The 20,457-nt window shown below is 41.8% G+C and overlaps 1 protein-coding gene across 3 annotated transcripts in view; it reads right to left on the bottom strand.

The window, feature by feature from the left end:
• fbxo41 (F-box protein 41) overlaps positions 1-20,457 on the bottom strand; it is a 75,641-nt gene that overhangs the window by 22,991 nt on the left and 32,193 nt on the right. For all 3 annotated transcript variants that reach the window (XR_002196186.2, XM_020043971.2, XM_010902654.3), the window contains exon 4: positions 9,535-9,751. Coding sequence is in view for 2 of the 3 variants with exons in the window: in XM_020043971.2 (XP_019899530.2) it covers positions 9,535-9,751 (217 nt within the window). In the remaining variant the exon portion in view is untranslated. The remainder of the gene's footprint in view (positions 1-9,534; positions 9,752-20,457) is intronic.

Genomic DNA, 20,457 nt, shown 5'->3' on the forward strand with positions numbered 1-20,457 from the left:
TTGTGTTAAGCAATTATACTATTGTTCAAAAGTTAGAGGTCCCTTAGAAATGTCCTTGTTTTTTTGTTTTTTATCCATTGAAAAAACATGAAATTGACCAGAAATGCATTGTAGATATTGTTTATGTTGTTATGACTATGGCAGCTGGAAATGGCTGATTGATTTTATTTTTAATGGGCAAAAAAATTGCTTTTCTTTCAAAAACAAGGACATTTCTAAGTGACCCCAAATTTGTGAACGCTAGTGTACATTTACTGTTGTATTATGTTGACAGGACAGTTTGTTGTCAAGACAACACATCCCACTGCTCAACTCAACTCATTTCATTTTTAACCTAATAAACACAATTTCTACAAAACACCCACACACCAACCACACTGCAAAACGGAAGCCCATAAAACAGCTCCCTAGATCAATTTTTATAAAATGTGAGATACCTTACAATCACTGTCAGAAATGTCAATGACTCTCAGTGAGTAGGACAAGCACTCTGGTTCAAAGCTAAAGGGAAAGGTGTGGCTTCACATTCGAGTGGCTTCACATTCAACCGAAAATAGGAATCAAAGTCTCTTCTTATCTATAAATACCTCAGCCTCACTGTGAGAAGCCACCAGAGATACAGCAATAACATATTATTACACACAAACACACACACACATACACAGAGATACAGCACTGTCAGCATTGTTCAGACCACTGTTTGAGTGGTTTAGGTTTAAAACAAGGGCTGAATCTTGTTAGTAAAAGGTAAAAACTGTTGTACATACACAGCTTCAGCACAGGTTCAGAACCGGACTGCTGCCTGTCCTCCCACCCACAGCTTGTCTGAATGCATGTTTTATATGAAGTGGCAAAGGCTGAAATTAGGCAGAAAGTTACCCTTAAATTACCATTGGGGAGACGGTGCTTAAGCTGGGACAATGATTTTCAATGTGTGTGTTAAACAGATCCAGCTAATCTAGATTACACTTACACAAAGAAAAAGTTGGCTTCTTTGTAAAAATTGAGGAAAATTAAAAAGGAGCTTTCTCCTCATGATATGCTCTGGTTGAAATAGCAAAAAGGGAGGTTGGCCTAAAGTTTCCTTTTGGGAGGACAATTAACTCTAATTACAATTGTTAATGGAACCCAACCCCCCGCACCCCAAAAAAAAGAATGAAGTAAGAAACCAGCTGTTCAAACTTTCACAGCATGATTTTTCTTCTGGTTAACCAAGATTTAAGACCCAACTTGGTCGTGAGAAGGCCCTGGCAGGCAGGTGACAATCAGTCACCTGTAATGTTCTTCATGATCAATACCACCATGTCCTACATAGAGCCAGAACCCCCCTCGTTTTTCATGTCGATTGACATAGGCTGTCCACCATTTGGAAACAACACTGTATACGTGTCAACTTCACCCAGCGAGCGATACAGTACCACAGAGAGCAATTAGTTTGACACAAATAGGACAAAGGAGAAGATGAGAAATAGACTCTGAGAACGCTTTTATTACTTGATTTTGAGCCCTCATTTCATGAACAGATGAAAAAAAATAACATGGGTAATTCTGAGTGATACTGCGATCATGAAAGGCATTGGCAAATTAGTGAGAAAAGAAACATTGGAACATGCACACGCGCACAAAGAACTGCAATGTTACTACATACGAGGGCTGACTGAGGTTTAGGGATCATTATCAGTGGCAGGCCGCAAATTGGCTGAGGCTGAGGAAGTGAATGGAAGCTGTCACAATAGGTTCCAAATGGCACCATATTTACTATGTAGTGCACTACGTCTGGCCTGAGTGGGTAAAAGTAGGGCACAGCTATGGGTAGATGGTGCCTTAAGATTCAACCAAGGAGTGTGAAAAGGGAGGGAGAGTGGTCATTCCCTTTCTACACAAGGGGGTATTCAAAGGTAGGGGCTTGGGCGTCGGCCTGACATTTCCCTTGCTCTTCTAGTTTCCCTCTGTTTGTATATCCATATTTTCCTCCCCCCATTTCTTCCCCCTCAATTTCCACTGGAATAAACCTCGCTTCCTCTCCTCTAACCGAAGCAGAAAACACTTCGCACAAGTCATCTCAAAGTCATCTAATATTTCAGTACATTTCAAAATCACTTCTACAGAAGTTAGAGATGATTAATACAGATTCATAGATAAGGAAAATGTCATTAGGAAAAGCGTACAAAATAATATCCAAGTGTTTGGATATCCCCGAGGCAACAGCTGGATCAATTAATGGGAACGAAAGTTGCATTACACCACCACTTAGGCACTGCCAAGAAAAGGCCCAGGAGTATATTAATGGGACACCTGTCAACACAATCAAGCCAAGAGATCCCAAGCACAAGGCCAAAGCAACATTGGAGTGGCTCAGTAAAACAAAATTGGTTGTCTTACAGTGGCTCAGTCAAAGACCTGATCTCAATCACTGAGAATCGGTGGCACTATTTGAAGATTGGGGCCCACAAGCGTTGTCCAACCTGAACGACCTGGAAAAGAACAGCAGAGAAGGCCCAACAGTCCTACATTTAGCACAATTCTCTATACTCCTTCTCCACTACTAGGTCTGGCACTTCCACTTCCGTCCTCCTTTCAATCTCCAAGGTAATTCCCTGCAGGGACTTCCCAGATCAGTCTGCTTTACTAACCTTAACAGAACTGGCGGAAGAGAGAAAGACGAAGAAAGAAAGAGAGCGAGGAAGCAGGAAAACCCCCCAGAGTAGAAATGACTGGAACGTCAACGGACTGTCTGATCAATTTCAGACAAAGGGGCAACCCAGGGGTCTAGAGATACTGGAAGAATGTACACTCCTTTCTTTCTTCCTCTCTTTTCCTTTCCCTTTCTCCCGATAAAATCGTACACCATTTCCCTCAGACTAAATGTTTCTACTTTAGTACATTTCTAAAAACAATGCAAACAATGGAATATATAATGGACAAGATCAAATGACAATAGATATGAAAGGGAATGGTAAGAAAAAATGTGATTGAGGTTTACCTGCTGATGTCAACATTGATCATGGGGTTGGCCTGCGTGGCTCAGGTCAAAGAGCTTTCCACACACAACCCTGGTATTGAGGGTTTGATGCACATGTTCTATGTAAGAGCTCTATTTAGGAAGCTAAAAGCTACAGTTTACGAGTCTAGCTTTTCACTTGTGTTAAGAGGCAGTACTCTTTAAATTGTGTCTGTGGTAGTCTAATGTTTGTGTTCTGGTGGTCATGAAATTGCTTAAGCTCCGTCAAGTTGGATGGGGACCTAGGGTGGACAGCAATTTTCAACTCTTTTCAAGTATTCTCAATTGGACAGATGGGCAGGTTTTGACTGGGCCACTCCAGAACATAAACCGTTTCCTTTTTAAGCCACTCTAAGTTGGCGTTGGCACTACGTTTGGGATCATTGTCCAGCTAGAAGAGGAATGTTCTCCCAGGTCTCAGGCCTCTGGCAGATTTAAGCAGGGTTTTTCGAACATTGTTGGATCAATTCATTAATTCATTCATCTTCTTCCGCTTCATCCGGGGCCGGGTCGCGGGGCAGCAGTCTAAGCAGAGATGCCCAGACTTCCCTCTCCCCAGACACTTCCTCCAGCTCTTCCGGGGGGACACCGAGGCGTTCCCAGGCCAGCCGGGAGACATAGTCCCTCCAGCGTGTCCTAGGTCTTCCCCGGGGTCTCCTCCCGGTGGGACGGGACCAGAACACCTTCCCAGGAAGGCGTTCCGGAGGCATCCGAAACAGATGCCCAAGCCAACCTCAGCTTGGATCAATTCATCCCCAATATCTTAAAAAGCTATCCTGGTCCTTACACAGACAAGCACCCTCATAGCACAACGCTGCCACCACCATCCTTCATGGTAGGGATGGTGTTCCCAGAATGATGGGCTCAAACATAGAGCTTACCGTTGAGGCCAAAATGCTCTATTTTGGTCTCACCAGGCCATAGTCTTTTTTGCCACTCTCCTATGAAGGCCACTTTTGTGAGGCACCCAGGCCATTGTTGAAGTGTACACAGTGTCTCCCGGCTCAGCTGCTTTATAGTTGCCATTTGCCTGTTGGAAGCCACCCTGAGACAGTCCTTAAAGTATTCAATGCCATGGAGGTGTCCTTATATCCTACCCGATTGGTGCTTTTCGAGGACCAGAAGAAGAACTTGCTAGGAATCGTACAAATGGACTGTTTTTAACCTGAAATTACGTGAAACACTTTGAATGCACATAGGTTGCCTCCATTGACAATTCAACTAATGATGTGACTTATAAAGACATTTGGCTGCACCACAGCTCATTCGTCATAGGAAAGGGGGTGAATACTTATGCAATCAATTATTATGTTTATCAATTCAGAGGGAAAACCCCACATTTGAGTTTAAACATTTATTAGAGAATGTACGTACAGCCCTGTCTGTACATGCAAGTATTGGCATTAGGTTCTGCTCCTTTAGGTTAAATCATTGCCATCACATGATCTTGTACATGATACTACCACAATAACATACCTTTGTTATTATTTATGCAATTCCCATGGCAATGAGCAAGGTAAACACTACCGAACCCCTCCACAAGGAACACAGAACCACACAGGTGAAGGCAGTAGTGGTGGGTGGACACACACCCGCATGCTAGTACAAGCTAGTGAGTAACCTGGTGGTTATATAGACAGGTTTACAATCTGACATGTGATAAGAGCGATTCTGCATCAGCTGATGCATAGCTGACCAATTACCACTCAGGTTTCCTGGCTGCACTGGCTATGCTAATCTATTCGATTTTTCTTTTAACTTTGACGTGATTTTTTTACTTTGTCATTATGGACTTTATCTGGACATTATCTCTGATCAGATGCAAAAAAACACTCTATGTAATAAATGTTTATTTCATGTTCTAATATAATAAAATATGAAAAAGTCAAATGGGGGTGAATACTTTTGATTGTCACTATGTAAGATATGCAAGTGAAAATGAATTACAGAGACTAACTCGGCTACCAGCTGACCCAAATGATTTAAATCGAGTAGAGCCACTGGTGTGTCTCCATGGAAACACGGTAAGAATGAAAACGGATGGACACAGGCCATCTCTTTCTCCTGATCTCTCAAAACTTGAATAAAATCTGCAGGGTAAGTCACATCAAATGAACACAAGGTCAATATGAAACTTGAATTTGGTCTACATGCATTTTCTACGGGTCTACGGGCAGGATTATATGTGGGGGCAGATGGAACAACGTGGAATTGTCTCCAGAGGATTCCTTGAAATCCGTAAGTCATGCTTTCACATCTTTGCAATATTATAGTAATATTTTCAGACCGGCAATGTTGCACATAGGAGGAGCTTTGGTTACAGGAAATCTGTTTGTCAGTGAGGTTACACAATAGCTTTATTACTGCTGTCACTCAACCATCTGTGGAGAATGTTTTGGTAGTGCCACTGAACAGACTGCAAAACACTTTTGAAGCGTTTTCCACCAAATCCAATTTGTCCAAAAATCCAATATGGTGCAGTCCCATTGGCAAAAATGTTCCCTGTGAGGAAATAGACTTATGAACCAACTTTCAAGACTCTAGGTCACGTGACAGGGGCATGGTGAGTGTGCACATTTGGCCACTTTGGAAGCTTGTTAAAGCCACCATGAGGCCTATTTGCATGGCAGTGTACAAACAAACTGTGACCCTTATGCCTGTACAACCATGCAAAAATGGGCCCAGTGCTAAAAAACACAAAATTAACTGCTGAAATAATATATAAAATAATAAAAACAAAGTCAGTTTACAAAGTTTTTAATTAGCATTAGAACAAGTAAGGGAATAACAAACCTCAGTGGTCTGAAAAGGCATGAGGCTGAAGGGTAAGAATTGCGTGGCACAGTCTGTCAAATGTTAATGTTGTTATGAGGATGTCATTACTATATGTGAAAATGAATTGCTGGAATTCCAATTTCTAGCTAAAAAGACTGCATGTTTTATTGCATACCACTACTCTGACTGTTGCTATGTTACAATGCCATATAGAACAAGTCACATGCATTTTTCATGTCCACGTTGCGAGCTGTTCCCACTTTTGTCCCGTTTTCAGATATATTTGTCAAGTACTTTTCTAAATTTGGTGGTCAGAAGATGACGTTGCCATGCATTGGACACATGACTGAAAATTAACTAGTCATGACTAAATGTTGCAAGTGTATAATCAAAGATAGCTAAGCTAACAAGCTGTCTCATAATTATGTTAGCATTCATTTTCGATGCTAGCAACATGTACAAACATTAGCTAGTTATCATATTATAATTATTATGATGAAAAAGTGCTTAACATATTCTAAAGCTGAGAGATTATTCAAGTCCTGTAAGTAACTATCACATCTTCCTCTGCAACAGTATTAATGGGATGAAGGAATGTTAGGGGTCTTTAAATATGTTGATAATCTGGTTTTATGGTTTTGAGGTGAGAGAGTGTCAGCCATGTTTTTTGTTTTGGTCAGGCTGGTCTGAGTTGGGGTATGGATACTTTGACAGCACTATTTCCAGTGAAATAGCCTTCTTCAGACAGTGCAGAAAACAGGAAATTGTAGAGCTTTCAGCTCTATTCAAGACAATCAAATAGCAGATATCTCAGAACCTGTTTTATTATACTGAATATTCTAAGCTGGAGAATAATGCTTAGGCCTGAAAAATTACTGATGTTTTTAATGTAATGTTTTTTTTAAAGGTTATCAGTTGTCGCTATCGATGTAAAACTGCAGCGGCGTTCAATGTCTGAAAGGGTACAACAGTAGATTAAATGGCCAATCTGTGGATCTGTCTTTAATCTAATAACAGGCTAAATGTAATCCTAAGGGCCATCCCATATGAACAATTATAGACATCACAATAAATTGCCTAAATTGATGTGATAATGCTAAATCAAGATATATACAACTATATTTGTGGCATGTTTTTTTCTACTTATCTTTCAAACTACAACTAACAGTGCTCAATGATTAACCAAAATAAACACTATAGCTACCAGTGCTTTTTTCTTGATCATTAAATAAATGAACAGCAGAGTTTAAAGTAATAATCAAATAAAACAGTAATGTACAACAATAAAATATTTTATTAAAGAATGTGAATAAATTATTGTTAATAAATGACTATAAGCACTGCAGTAATGGGCAGTAAACCTACTCTCTGTGTCCAGAAAAAGGCATTTAATGCCTGAGGGAGGAGAGAAAAAGGTTGTCAAGAAAGAGAAGAGGAGATATACAGTATAAGAATGTTCCTGCCCTGTCAGCATCTTATGTGGAGTACAAAAAACAGAAATGCAATATGCAGTGCATGCAAAACAGAATTCAAGTCTTTAGTAGGGAACAAATCATAGCCGCACAAAATAATGTGATGTTACAATATCATAACGCAATGATTCTTTTAACAAAACCGTAATCGGACATCTTTATCATTTTCTGATGCTCTAAATCGAAACAAACAAGCACTAATCGCTCCACACTATTAGTTTGCTGGTTTCAGGTATCGATAGTCCAATAAACAATAAACCAATTCAGAAAATGAAAATAAATATTTCATAGTACAGGGCTAGTTATAGTACAGGCATACCTACTGATATCTGCAAATTGATAAGTGTATCCTAGCTCTACTGGGCTGGCAACAGTGAAGTATGTAACTCTACCTGGTTGGCAAGTAGCTCAGTGAAGTATGTAAGTAAGAATGCATACAAACATCCAGGCACACACCCACCAACACCCCCCAAATCTCCACCGTACACGCTCGCACACAAACCTACTTTTTCCAATTTAATCATTCACAGTCCAGCGCTTCCCCAATCTGTTGAATAAATATTTAACACATACTCACTGGAAGGCGGTATTTATCTCTCCAAATCAAATTAAACACACAATTACAGTGAGTCGACGCATACCACAACACGCCCATCTTGCCTGTTCTCAACAACCCAAAAGATAGATATGAATCCCAAATGGCACACTATTCCCAATAGTGCACACTACACTGGACCAGGGCCCATAACTCCCTGGTTGGAATGAATGCAAAGAATAGGGTTCAATTTGACCCTTAGTTGTAGATGTCGACCGTTAACACGCCTGGTTAAATTCCCTGCTAAGATCCCCCAGCATTTCGCTACAAAACATGCATTTCATTTTAGTTACTGATAATGAAAATGATTCCAATGCCATCCCCACAAATGACCTCAATTATATGGTCTGGAACTAATATATTCAGTAGGACTAATTAAATGAGTAATAAAATAGAATTGTGAATTAATTATGTACCAAGGCAAAAGTAAACAGGTTAATGCATCTCCCCTTGGTCCATCACGTCATTTTGTTGAATTCTTGGGATCTATTACAAGATGCATCATTTACCCAAGTTTAGTCATCAGTGTTCCGGCGGTGCTTTAAATATCACTTAGCAAGACTCACATCCCCAATAATTTCTGCCAAATAACATGAATCGAAGTCAACCAGATAAAGAGTTATAAAAATGTAAATCTTCTTTGAGTCTTGTGTTTGAAACGTGTATCATTTGTTACCATATGAGAATCCTTTATCGATCTAAATGCATTTTTGTACAAGAACCCCGAGGTCAGTGGGGATTTTCTGTTCAATATAATTTTGAATAATTCTGCATTGAGTGATATTTCTCCACTGATGCAGCCTATCAAGTCTAGTTCAGATTGATGACAGAAAAGCAGCACGATAGGCATTTCTTTTCCCAACATTCTAAAACACCATAAAATCCATCCTCTTAAAATGTTTTGTTTTCTTGTGAGAAGTACCCACTGTATGTACTGAATTCCATGAGACTTTAAAGAATTCTACTTTTTAATTGCTCGTTATAGCACTAAATAATCAGATACTAAATGTACTTAACCCATCCTTCTCAGATTTACCATCTCTACACCACGTTAAGTCCATCAAGGGTTTGTCCTGTTGAATTTACTGTGGCACTGTTCAATTAAATCAATACCTATAAATTATTCAAAATAAAAATTGACTGTGACATGGTGCTCCTTAAACTGTTCCCCCAAAAAGCTTGGTAAGCAACAATGGATTTGGTTTTAACAACAGTAAGTGTTTTATTTGCGACAACGCCATTGACCCAGGTCATATAAATTGGTGTCCATCCTTTCTCACTTAGCAGTTCAGACAGGAAACACCACATCGTGTTTTAACCGTTTATTCGAGAAACAAGGCACAACAATACACATATGATATCTTGGCGTGAGGTTCTCTTCCTTTGGGGTAACTAACCTCCATCACATGATCATGTATGCAATACAACTAATAACACTAACACTGTAATAAAATTAACAGCAAAACCTATGGCAATGTGCAAGGTACACAGACAAGAGGAGGCTGCGGTGATGGGTGGGTTTAGCAACCGCATGTAACCATTATTGGATGAAACACAAACCTCACCTTAAATATGTGTCAGGAACAGTCAACTCATTAGCACACCTAGCATGGCATAGCATTGGTTCTCTTTTTGGAGCCCAGCAGTGCTATGTCTAAAATCAGATTACTTAGCGAAACTGAACAGCTCACCTGGCGTCCGTTGTTGGAGTCCTTGATGGAGCCAGGCAGGCTGCAGCGTCCCAAGCTGCCGTTGGGCGTGGTCCCACAGCTGCTGATGATCTGCAACTGTTTCTCAGCGCGGTCTGCGCGGTCCAAGAGTTCCTCGATGAACTGCTGCAGGCGCACCTTGGCATTGGCCTCTCTGGCCGCAGTTTCCTGAAGGAACTGGTCTATCTGGGCTACCTCCCTGGCGAAGAAACAGTGGACAGAGTAGTTAGGGGTGTGCCTAAGAAGTATGCTGTATTTCACCAAAATCCATCTTATAGGCCCGGGAGGAATAGCAGATCAGAGTTCCTGTGTGGAGATGGGAGAACATTCCAGAAGGACAACCATATGTGCAACACTCTACCAATCATGCCTTTATGGTAGCGTGACCATTCGGAAGGCATCTTTTAGTATAAGGCACATGACAGCACAGTTGGAGTTTGCAAAAAGCTAACCTAAAGGATTCTCAGACCGTGAGAAACAAGTTTCTCTCGTCGGACGAAACCAAGACCTGAATGTCAAGTGTCACCTCTGGAGGAAACCAGGCACCATTCACCACCTGGCCAATTCCATCCCTACAGTGAAGCATGGTGGTGGCAGCATAATGCTGTGGGGATGTTTTTCAGTGGCTGGGACAGGGACACAGAATCAGTCAGAAGCAAGGGAAAAATGAACAGAGCAAAGTAGAGACAGATCCTTTATGAAAATATTTTACAGAAATCTAAGGACTTAAGACGGCGGCGGAGGTTCACCTCGGAATAGGACCACCATCCTAAACACATAGCCAAGATAACACAGGAGTCATTTTGGCACAAAACTCTGAATGTCCTTGAGTGGCCCAGACAGAGCCCAGACTTGAACCCAATCGAACATCTCCGGAGAGACCCAAAATAAGCTGTGCAACCACATTCCCCATCCAATCTGACAGAGCTGCGAAAAAGATCTGCAAAGAACAATGGGGGAAACCCCCCCCAATAGAGGCGTGCCAAGCTTGTTGCTTCATCCGCAGTAAGATTTACAGCTGTAATCACTGCCTAACATGCTTCAAGGGGTGTTATTACTTCTATAAATGGGATATTTCTGTTTGTTAATATACATTTTAAAAATCTCAAAACCTGTTTTTTGCTTGGTCATTTAGGAGTATTGTGTGTATATTGATGAGGGGAAAGAATTTACAATAAGGCTGTAATGTGTGGAAAAAAACAATGGAATCCATTTTAAAATAAGGCTGTAACCTGTGGAGAAAAACACTGGAATCCATTTTACAATAAGGCTGTAACGTGTGGAAAAAAACAATGGAATCCATCTTACAATAAGGCTGTAACGTGTGGAAAAAACTATGAAATCCATTTTACAATAAGGCTGTAGCGTGCAGTAAAAAAAAAAGGGCTCTGCATTCTTCCCGAATGCACTGTAACTTCCTGGGCTCTTATCAAGACTTTGAAATCAGATTTTTAGATCAGAGTGATCCATGAAGTGTTGAGGGCTGGATCAACAGCCCATGGAATTTAAACGTCTCCCAGGGGCCTAGTTCCAAGAAAGTAGTGGGCGAAAACACGTGTGGAGACCGACATACTGTACATCATACATATGGTTGATTTGTATGTACATTATGTATTCTGTTTAGCCTTTCCACCAAGTTAAACAATGGTTATGTGTAGATTTGCTTAGTTCAAACTGCGTGGGCAATAGCATATTTTGTTTGTCTAATCTAATCCAAAACACTGGATAACTACCAAATAATTACTACACTGACAACCCACTGTAACCGTCCACCTGCAGTTGTAAGGATTGGTCTGAGTTCTGTGCTTTTATCGGTCTGGGTTTGGGGACAACAAGAAACCTCTCAACTAAAGACTGCTGAAATCAGGCTGAAAAGGAGTGAGCAATGAAGATGACTACAGATTCTGGTACAGCATTTTAATATTTTAACCTGTCTTAATACGCTAAATAAGTGAGTTGCGGAGACCTAAAGCAGCACCAGCCTTCTAAGAGGTGTCAGTAAACTCTGGGTTTTAGGAAAAAGATGACTTAACTATAAAGTGCAGGTTATGGGCAAGATTGTGCAGGCTTTAGGCATGGCGTTTTCTTGAAAACTAGCAAATGTGATGTTTTTGGAATTCTGTAAGCCTAAATCTGTAAATCATGCTGTTGTAATACCTTATTGAAGAATTATGTAGTTTAATAAAAAAAAGTATTTAGAAAAACTACTATATTATGAAGTAAAGATGGGATACCTGCACACAGATAAATACATTCACAGTTTATTGTGTGTTAAAAACTGCAGCAGCATTTATCAGTGTGGAGGCAATCATTTTACATTAATTAGTTAATTTTTTGAGTAGACAAGATTTTCCAACTAACTGAGCGACATACCTCCCTGGGAACCTACTGCAGAGAAAGCATGGGATAGGGCCATCAAGAAACATTTTAAAAATTTGTATTCAAAACATTTTATTTTTCAAACCTCTGACCCTAAACATAACCTACCCTAAACTTAACCAAAGCTGAAATCCTTAACCTAACCTTTACATTAGCCCTAACACTAACCCAAATCACTAAACCTAACCCTCAACATTCCACCGTGTTTCATGTAATTTCAGGACATTTTGGGGATGAAAATATAATAAAACTATAACACACACACACACAAATACAAACACTTCCAACATGGACAGAAACCAGATGGTTAAGAGTAAGCATACCAGACTAAAGTCAATATGTACATTCATCACCATTTCCTTCACCAGTTCAAGATATGGTGTGCTTAGGCCACTAGACTCTTGTCTACACACTAGAAAGCTGTCAGTGTTGATTCATGAGTACCGGCCTTTATGTTTATATGCATCGGATCCATTACATTACACAGTGCCAGACTAAACTACGCTTGATTTATACTGAAACCAAGGGAACATACAGTTCAGAGGAGCAAGACGTGAAGCTCTGAGCTAAAACAGTCTTACGCACACATAGAGAACAGAGTAGATTATGGGATTAAATCAAGTACCGTGAAATGTGGCTCCCATATTTAGCAACGCACACATACTTATACACACACACACACCAGGTGACATGTAGACCCCATAATGTATAAATTATACATGTGATTACTGATATTATATCTGCAGGTTAAAGTTACAGACTCTACACATCTATTCAAACACACCAGGTGACATGCATAATACATATTGTTAACACATTTGAAAGTGTCACGTCTGTAAAGGAGTTAGGAAGCGGTTGCGAGGACGTTTTGCAACAGGTCGAGAAGACCAAAAATGATGTAACTTATATCTACAGATATAAGTTACATCATGGAGGAACTCGAAGTGCAAACGGCACAAAACAAGGGCACACAATAACACTGACAATAAGCGACAAGAGGCTCGGGGAACAGAGGGATACATTTCCACAGAATGAAGACCGGACATGTGTAATGAAGAGGCAACGACAAGTCAGTCTGAAGAACTCTGAGAGAATAAGGAAAAATATCTTCTGGTCTGATGAGATCAAAATCAAACTATTAAATCTGAATATGTCTGTCAAAAGCTCGTCTCCTGACTAATACCATCCTTACAGGGAAGCATGGTGGTAGAAACATCATGCTCTGGGGAGGCTTCTCCGCGACAGGGAATGGAAGACTGATCAGGATTGAGAGGATGAACGTAGCAAAAGAAGTCCTGGAGGAATCTCATAACGCCCTGAAGCACACAGCCAAGACAACACTGGAGTGGCTTCGGAACAAGTCTGTGAATGTCCATGAGTGGCCCAACCAAAGCGTGGACTTGAAACCTATTGATTAACTGCCAGGTGTGCAAACCTGATAGAGTCATACCCAAGGAGGCTTAAAGCTGTGATCCCTGCCAAAACACATCTACAAAGTACTGAATGAACGGACTAAATAGGTATCTACAGTACATAAGTTGTTTCAGGTTTTTATTTTCAATGAATAGGCACACATTTCTAAACTTTTTTTTTGCTTTGTCATTATGGTGTTTTGTGTGTAGATTGATGGCAAAAATCGGTTACAATACATATCTTTTTTTTTTATTAATAACAAATACTCAAATACAAAAGTATTTGAACCCAGGTCAACTACTTTTGCTTTCACACACACATAACACACACACTCGCACACACACTCATAGGAACCAACTGAGTACCACACTCACTATTCCAATTTCATACATACATTAACATGCATTATGTTTCATTTCCACATACTGCAGATTTCACAACGTTTTCTTCTCAAACTCATCTGCTCTCTCTACCTCCCTCCCTCACACTCAGCTCTCTCTACCTCCCTCCCACACACTCAGCTCTCTCTACCTCCCTCCCTCACACTCAGCTCTCTCTACCTCCCTCCCTCGCACTCAGCTCTCTCTACCTCCCTCCCTCACACCCAGCTCTCTCTACCTCCCTCTCACACACTCAGCTCTCTCTACCTCCCTCCCTCACACTCAGCTCTCTCTACCTCCCTCCCTCACACTCAGCTCTCTCTACCTCCCTCGCACTCAGCTCTCTCTACCTCCCTCCCTCACACTCAGCTCTCTCTACCTCCCTCCTTCACACTCAGCTCTCTCTACCTCCCTCCTTCACACTCAGCTCTCTCTACCTCCCTCACACTCAGCTCTCTGTACCTCCCTCCCACACACTCAGCTCTCTCTACCTCCCTCCTTCACACTCAGCTCTCTCTACCTCCCTCACACTCAGCTCTCTGTACCTCCCTCCCACACACTCAGCTCTCTCTACCTCCCTCCCTCACACTCAGCTCTCTCTACCTCCCTCACACTCAGCTCTCTCTACCTCCCTCCCTCCCTCACACTCAGCTCTCTCTACCTCCCTCCCTCCCTCACACTCAGCTCTTTCTACCTCCCTCGTTCACACTCAGCTCTCTCTACCTCCCTCCCACACACTCAGCTCTCTCTACCTCCCTCCCTCACAATCAGCTCTCTCTACCTCCCTCAAACACACTCAGCTCTCTCTACCTCCCTCCCTCACACTCAGCTCTCTCTACCTCCCTCCCACACACTCAGCTCTCTCTACCTCCCTCCCTCACAATCAGCTCTCTCTACCTCCCTCAAACACACTCAGCTCTCTCTACCTCCCTCCCTCACACTCAGCTCTCTCTACCTCCCTCCCTCACACCCAGCTCTCTCTACCTCCCTCCTTCACACGCAGCTCTCTCTACCTCCCTCCCTCACACTCAGCTCTCTCTACCTCCCTCCCTCCCTAACACTCAGCTCTCTCTACCTCCCTCCCTCACACTCAGCTCTCTCTACCTCCCTCCCTCACACTCAGCTCTCTCTACCTCCCTCCCTCACACTCAGCTCTCTCTTTTCATCTCTTTCTCTCTGCCCTCTCTTCCTATTTCATTTTTATGCTTGTTTATGTGGACCAGCATTCTGTAAATCCCAGAAGGACGCAGACTTCACTGAAAATGGTGAAACAAGACAGCTTTTCCTTCACTTATCTCTATGGTCTATATTCGTAAACACAAGCAGCCACTCCCGTCCAAACAATCTCCTCAGAAAAACCAAACAAGAAGCACATGCATACACACACGCAAACACACACAACATCCTACTACCACTGGCTTGTCATTGGTTTGACAGGAGTAAATGAACTACCGTCTGAAGTTTATTTGTTGCATGCTTGAGTTATGACTGTGTGTCAAATAATAAAGCACTACTTTTCACCAGGGCTCGTAGCCAACTGGAGTGCACTTTGTGGAATAGGGTCTCATTTGGGATGTCAACTGTTTCGGTGCCCCTGAAACTGGGGACAACACCAATCGTGTGGAGTTTTGCCCTAAAGGGACAGGAGGCCAGACTTGAGAGAGATGCTTGGCGTCAGAAGATTTTCTCACATGAGACTATTTAGATTAGTAATGGGGGAAAAAACATTGGTTAAAAATGAAAGCTGATGTGGTGATCAAATGGGTGTATAAATAAATAATCAGATGTGATAAAGCTGTATCAAAAGAATGTTTCCACACACATGCACAGCCACACGCACACACACACACACACACATTTAAACATTAGCTTTATGTTGGACTTTAAGTTAATTATAACAATCGTTATTATTATAGCCTTCTTCATGATGGTCATATCCTTTAATAACCTTCCTGCACGCTTTTTTTCTGACACTATTCATCTCATTCCCAAGTTCTGAGTAGGATAGAAAAGCGAATTAGTGTATCCTTAACTATAAGCCCAGAGAGGATTCCGTCTCCTTGCTACTAAAACGGCTCCGGTTACATGAGCTTCATGCTCCTTCCCTGATCTATTTTTCTCTCCTCCCTTAATCTATTCCTCTTGTACCCATCTTTTTATTCCTCTCATCTCTCTCTATTCCTTGTCTCCGTCGTCCTATACCTCTCCATTCTGCTGCTTTTCTCTGTCTCTTCCTCCCTCCTCTTGATTCCTCTTTTCCTTCCCTCTACTCCTTTCGTCCCCCACAGCTCCTCTTCTTTCTCTAAATCGACAGGCACTAATACCATCTCAAACCTGCCATTTTGTATTCCTATGGCTGGTATAGGAGTGTGTTTTAATACTCAGCGTGTGTGCGAGGAAAGAGGACACAGGCGCACGCGCGAGTGATAGGATTTCAGGCAGCCGCCCTCAAAACATCAAAGAGAGGTCGATATCAAGACAGAATAGGTCCAGCAGCTGGGGCAGATTTTCCTCTACGGGATGGAACAGACGTCATCAAAAGGGGAGGGAGAGAAAAGGAGAGTCAGCATCCAACATGGCACATTATTAACTACAGGGATGGGAGAAAGGAAAATCAATACCGTTCCACACAATATTATTGTTTATTTTCAAGGCATCATCAGCCAGCATTAGTCTCCTGTATCTTTGCCAAAACGTCTGCACTTGTCATCCAATACCTTGTCCTCTCTATTCTTAATGAGAAGAGTGCATAATGTTTATAGCGCTTTTATTTCTATGACTGATCAAACCTCGTTCTTATCTGTCACTCTGCGGCAAACCCGGCGAGCAGTATTTCGAATAGTGTCACGTCCGTCACGCCAGTACCACAACGAGCACAGTCCTCCGGTTCCCAGCGCACCATGCCCCGTACCTCAGTTTCCCAGTTGCCACGATCGGCGTCTCCTGTTTATTGAGTGCACCTGTAACGTTTGTTTTCCTACACTATTTTAGGTACCCCTCTGTCACGGATTCATTGTTGAGTATCGTTGCGGTCAGAATCCAGGTCACTCTCTGTCTCAGTTGTTTATCCCATTGCTTATATCACTCCAAGGAGTGTTTTGTGTTCACTGGAGTATTCGTTTATTAAAACCTTTCTTTAAGCACATGCATCCTGAGCCAGCGGCGATATTCATTAAAAATAGTCATTTTTTGTAACATCGGAATCAATTAATTTGCAAAGCATAAAGAATCATGACAATCTCTATATCAGCACCTATCATGGTAATATCATAACAGCATGAGGTCCCTTGCTGGTTCCCTATAGTCCTAATTATCATATAGTGCACTACTTTTAGCCAGATGGGCAAGAGTATTGCGCTCTGAAGGGAATAGTGTGCCATTTGGAACCAGAGAACAGAGGGTGATAGAGAGGTAGCTAAATATATCCCAGGATCCTTCATGCAATATGAATAAAGCTTATAGTGTTACGAATAATCTGGTTTGCAGTGAGAATTGAATCCTCTCTTCAGGAGTGCTCCAGAATTGTGGGTAGGCAGGATTGCGAGAATTGCAGTGGCTCCCCAGCCGCCTTCAAATCCAAGAGGATTGTGGTCCACCCTTGTCAGCCTTGAATTAGAGATGAGGGGTAAGGTTTTGTAAAACCACTGTGCATAACGCCAAATTGAATACGTAAAGGGGAATCACGCTGGCTGCTTCCCGAAAGGCACCCAATCCAATATAACATGTAGAGTGTCTCTCAAATGTATTCACCGCACTTGGTCTTTGTTGTGACATGTTTACAAAATGGATTTTAATAAGAACTCATCACAACTGATCAACACAAAAAAGCCCATAATCCCAAAGTAAACACAGAAAATAAGTGATGGCACAAGTATTGGCGCCACCACCATGCTTCAACATCGGTAGGGTGTTCTAGGGATGATATACAGTATTAGGCTTGTGCCAAACATATGAATGGCTCAATTAGGCCATTTAATCTTCATCCACTCGATATCTGACAGATGTTCCAACTTGCCACACGCCTTCTGGCAAACTGTAACCAGGACGTGATGCGAGTTGGTTTCTTTTTGCCACTCTCCCATGTTTTGTGAAGAAAACAATCTGTTGTGGGAGAATGCAAAGTGTCTCCCAGCTCAGTCATGGTAGACTGTAACTCCATTAGAGTTGCCATTGGCCTGTTGGTGGGCTCCCTGACTAGTGACCTCCTTGCCCGGATACTCAGTTTTTGATGGTGGCTTGTTGACAGGTGGCCTGTTGACACAGCCATATTCTGTCCATTTTTTTATAACATATTTTACTGGGGGATATTCACCGCCTTTGAAAGGTTCTTTCAAAGATCCTTATTCTTAATTTGCTTTGAATGTTCCTTCGTCTGCATGATGTCGTTTTTGTTAGGAAGTGTATTAACTGTAAGTGTATTGGCTCCCAGATTTAACCCAAAAAAACAAACTTTTTCAAACGTTCAACAAATGATGTGACTTCTGAAGATGTTTGCACCACAGCTCATTCTGGAGTGTAGTGGCACAGGGGATGAATACTTATGGAATCAATTCTTTCTTGTTTTACATTAGTAATTAAATTAAAACAAAAAATAACTGATTCAGATTATATTTTTTTTAAAAGTTCACTGCCAAAAATCACTAATTAAATACAATTAATTTTGTTTGATTGTAACACAAAATTTTGAAATGTTCAATGGGAGGTCAATCCTTTTGAGAGCAACTATATGCATAATACATGCATATAAGCGCAATACTTCTCACTAAGGCCTATACGATTCTGGTTGAAGTATCAAAAGAAGCATCAAAAGACAGTTATCGTACTGTGATATGTTGGGCACTATCCCTTTACACAGCGGTAAAAAGTTTTCTAATGCCAGTGTTCATCTTTATGGTGACGACAATGCAACACTGAAGAAGGCATTTGAAACACTGCAGTGTGCCTTCACAATTGGTCAGACTCAGCTGAAACTGCGTTCAAATGGTGATAAAACAAGGTTTAATGAAATATAAGATGATACCTCAGTCTTCCATGTATAGTCACTACGCAGGACAAGAACCGAATGTTTGTGCATGCCCTGTGGTGACCTATACAGACACTTTGTACTACAGGGTGTTGAGGTTGGAAACACGCCATCTGTCACACAGACGCTAATAAGACTATGCTCCTCCCACAACAGGACACCTCCAAACTGTAAACTAGATAGCTGCACTACACCGCTCTCAAAACTCAACTCAAAGATAATTTTGCAGAATTTAGATACAGTACACAGATACTTTATCTCATCTCATCTTCATCTCCACTCATCATACTTTATATGATATTTATATATCTTATAAGCTTACCACATGTTGTGTACAATTGTGTCAACTTTGTGTAATCCGTATCGTATTTGTCTACGACTGGCACCACTGTTACTCTGAGTATAATTCTTACTGTGTGTAAGTGTACCCCAATATGTGAGAGTGGGTTGAGTGCCTGCCTCAAGTGGAGGAGTTTAAGTATCTAGGGGTCTTGTTCACGAGTGTGGGAAGGATGGAACGGGAGATTGACAGACGGATCGGTGCAGCTTCTGCAGTAATGCAGTCAATGTATCGGTCTGTCGTGGTGAAGAAAGAGCTGAGCCGCAAGGCGAAGCTCTCGATTTACCGGTCAATCTACGTTCCTACTCTCACCTATGGTCATGAGCTTTGGGTCATGACCGAAAGGACAAGGCGGCCGAAATACAGGCGGCCGAAATGAGCTTTCTCCGCAGGGTGGCTGGGCGATCCCTTAGAGATAGGGTGAGAAGCTTGGTCACCCGGGAGGAGCTCAGAGTAGAGCCGCTGCTCCTCCACATCGAGAGGGGTCAGCTGAGGTGGCTTGGGCATCTGTTTCGGATGCCTCCGGAACGCCTTCCTGGGAAGGTGTTCCGGTCCCGTCCCACCGGGAGGAGACCCTGGGGAAGACCTAGGACACGCTGGAGGGACTATGTCTCCCGGCTGGCCTGGGAACGCCTCGGTGTCCCCCCGAAGAGCTGGAGGAAGTGTCTGGGGAGAGGGAAGTCTGGGCATCTCTGCTTAGACTGCTGCCCCCGCGACCCGGCCCCGGATAAGCAGAAGATGATGGATGGATGGATGGATGGATGGGGTTGGGCTACCTTGAGCTCTTTGCAGAACTTGTCTTAGATAATAAGCTCATGTTTTACCTGTGTACCTACATTGTCCAGCAGACAAATGACAACTGTTGCCTACATTCCCATGATTTTATTTTGTTGCTTAAGGCACAGAGTTGGGGAAATAACATTCCAGTTCTCTGGCCCTTTCACTTGGAACAAACTGCAAAAGGGTATGAAATTGCAGGAGCTTGTTTCTCTGAATAACTTTAAAGCCCGAGTTAGCTTTAGAGCTTGAGAAACTACTGTATGAGTTGGGGGAAAACAATACTTTGACCACTAGTTGCCCCACGTGTACCCAATGAATATTTTACTGATCCTAATTTGTCTACTTCATGTTTCAAACTAAAATGTGTTTTATGTTGTAATGTGTTTTGAAACCACCAGGTCATGGATAAATATCTTTTGGAAAATGCACGTTTTATTTATTGTCATTTACTGTACATTTATCCTTTTTTTTTTATAAATTCTACTATTCAAGTACATGTATTTTTGAATACACTATGTTGATAAGAACAACTCTTCAAATGCTGGATGGAGAAGAACTGCAAAACAAGTCTCATTTGCTTGAGGCCAAAG

This window comes from Esox lucius, chromosome 25 (genome assembly GCF_011004845.1).
Source record: "Esox lucius isolate fEsoLuc1 chromosome 25, fEsoLuc1.pri, whole genome shotgun sequence".
NCBI classification, from domain to species: domain Eukaryota; kingdom Metazoa; phylum Chordata; class Actinopteri; order Esociformes; family Esocidae; genus Esox; species Esox lucius.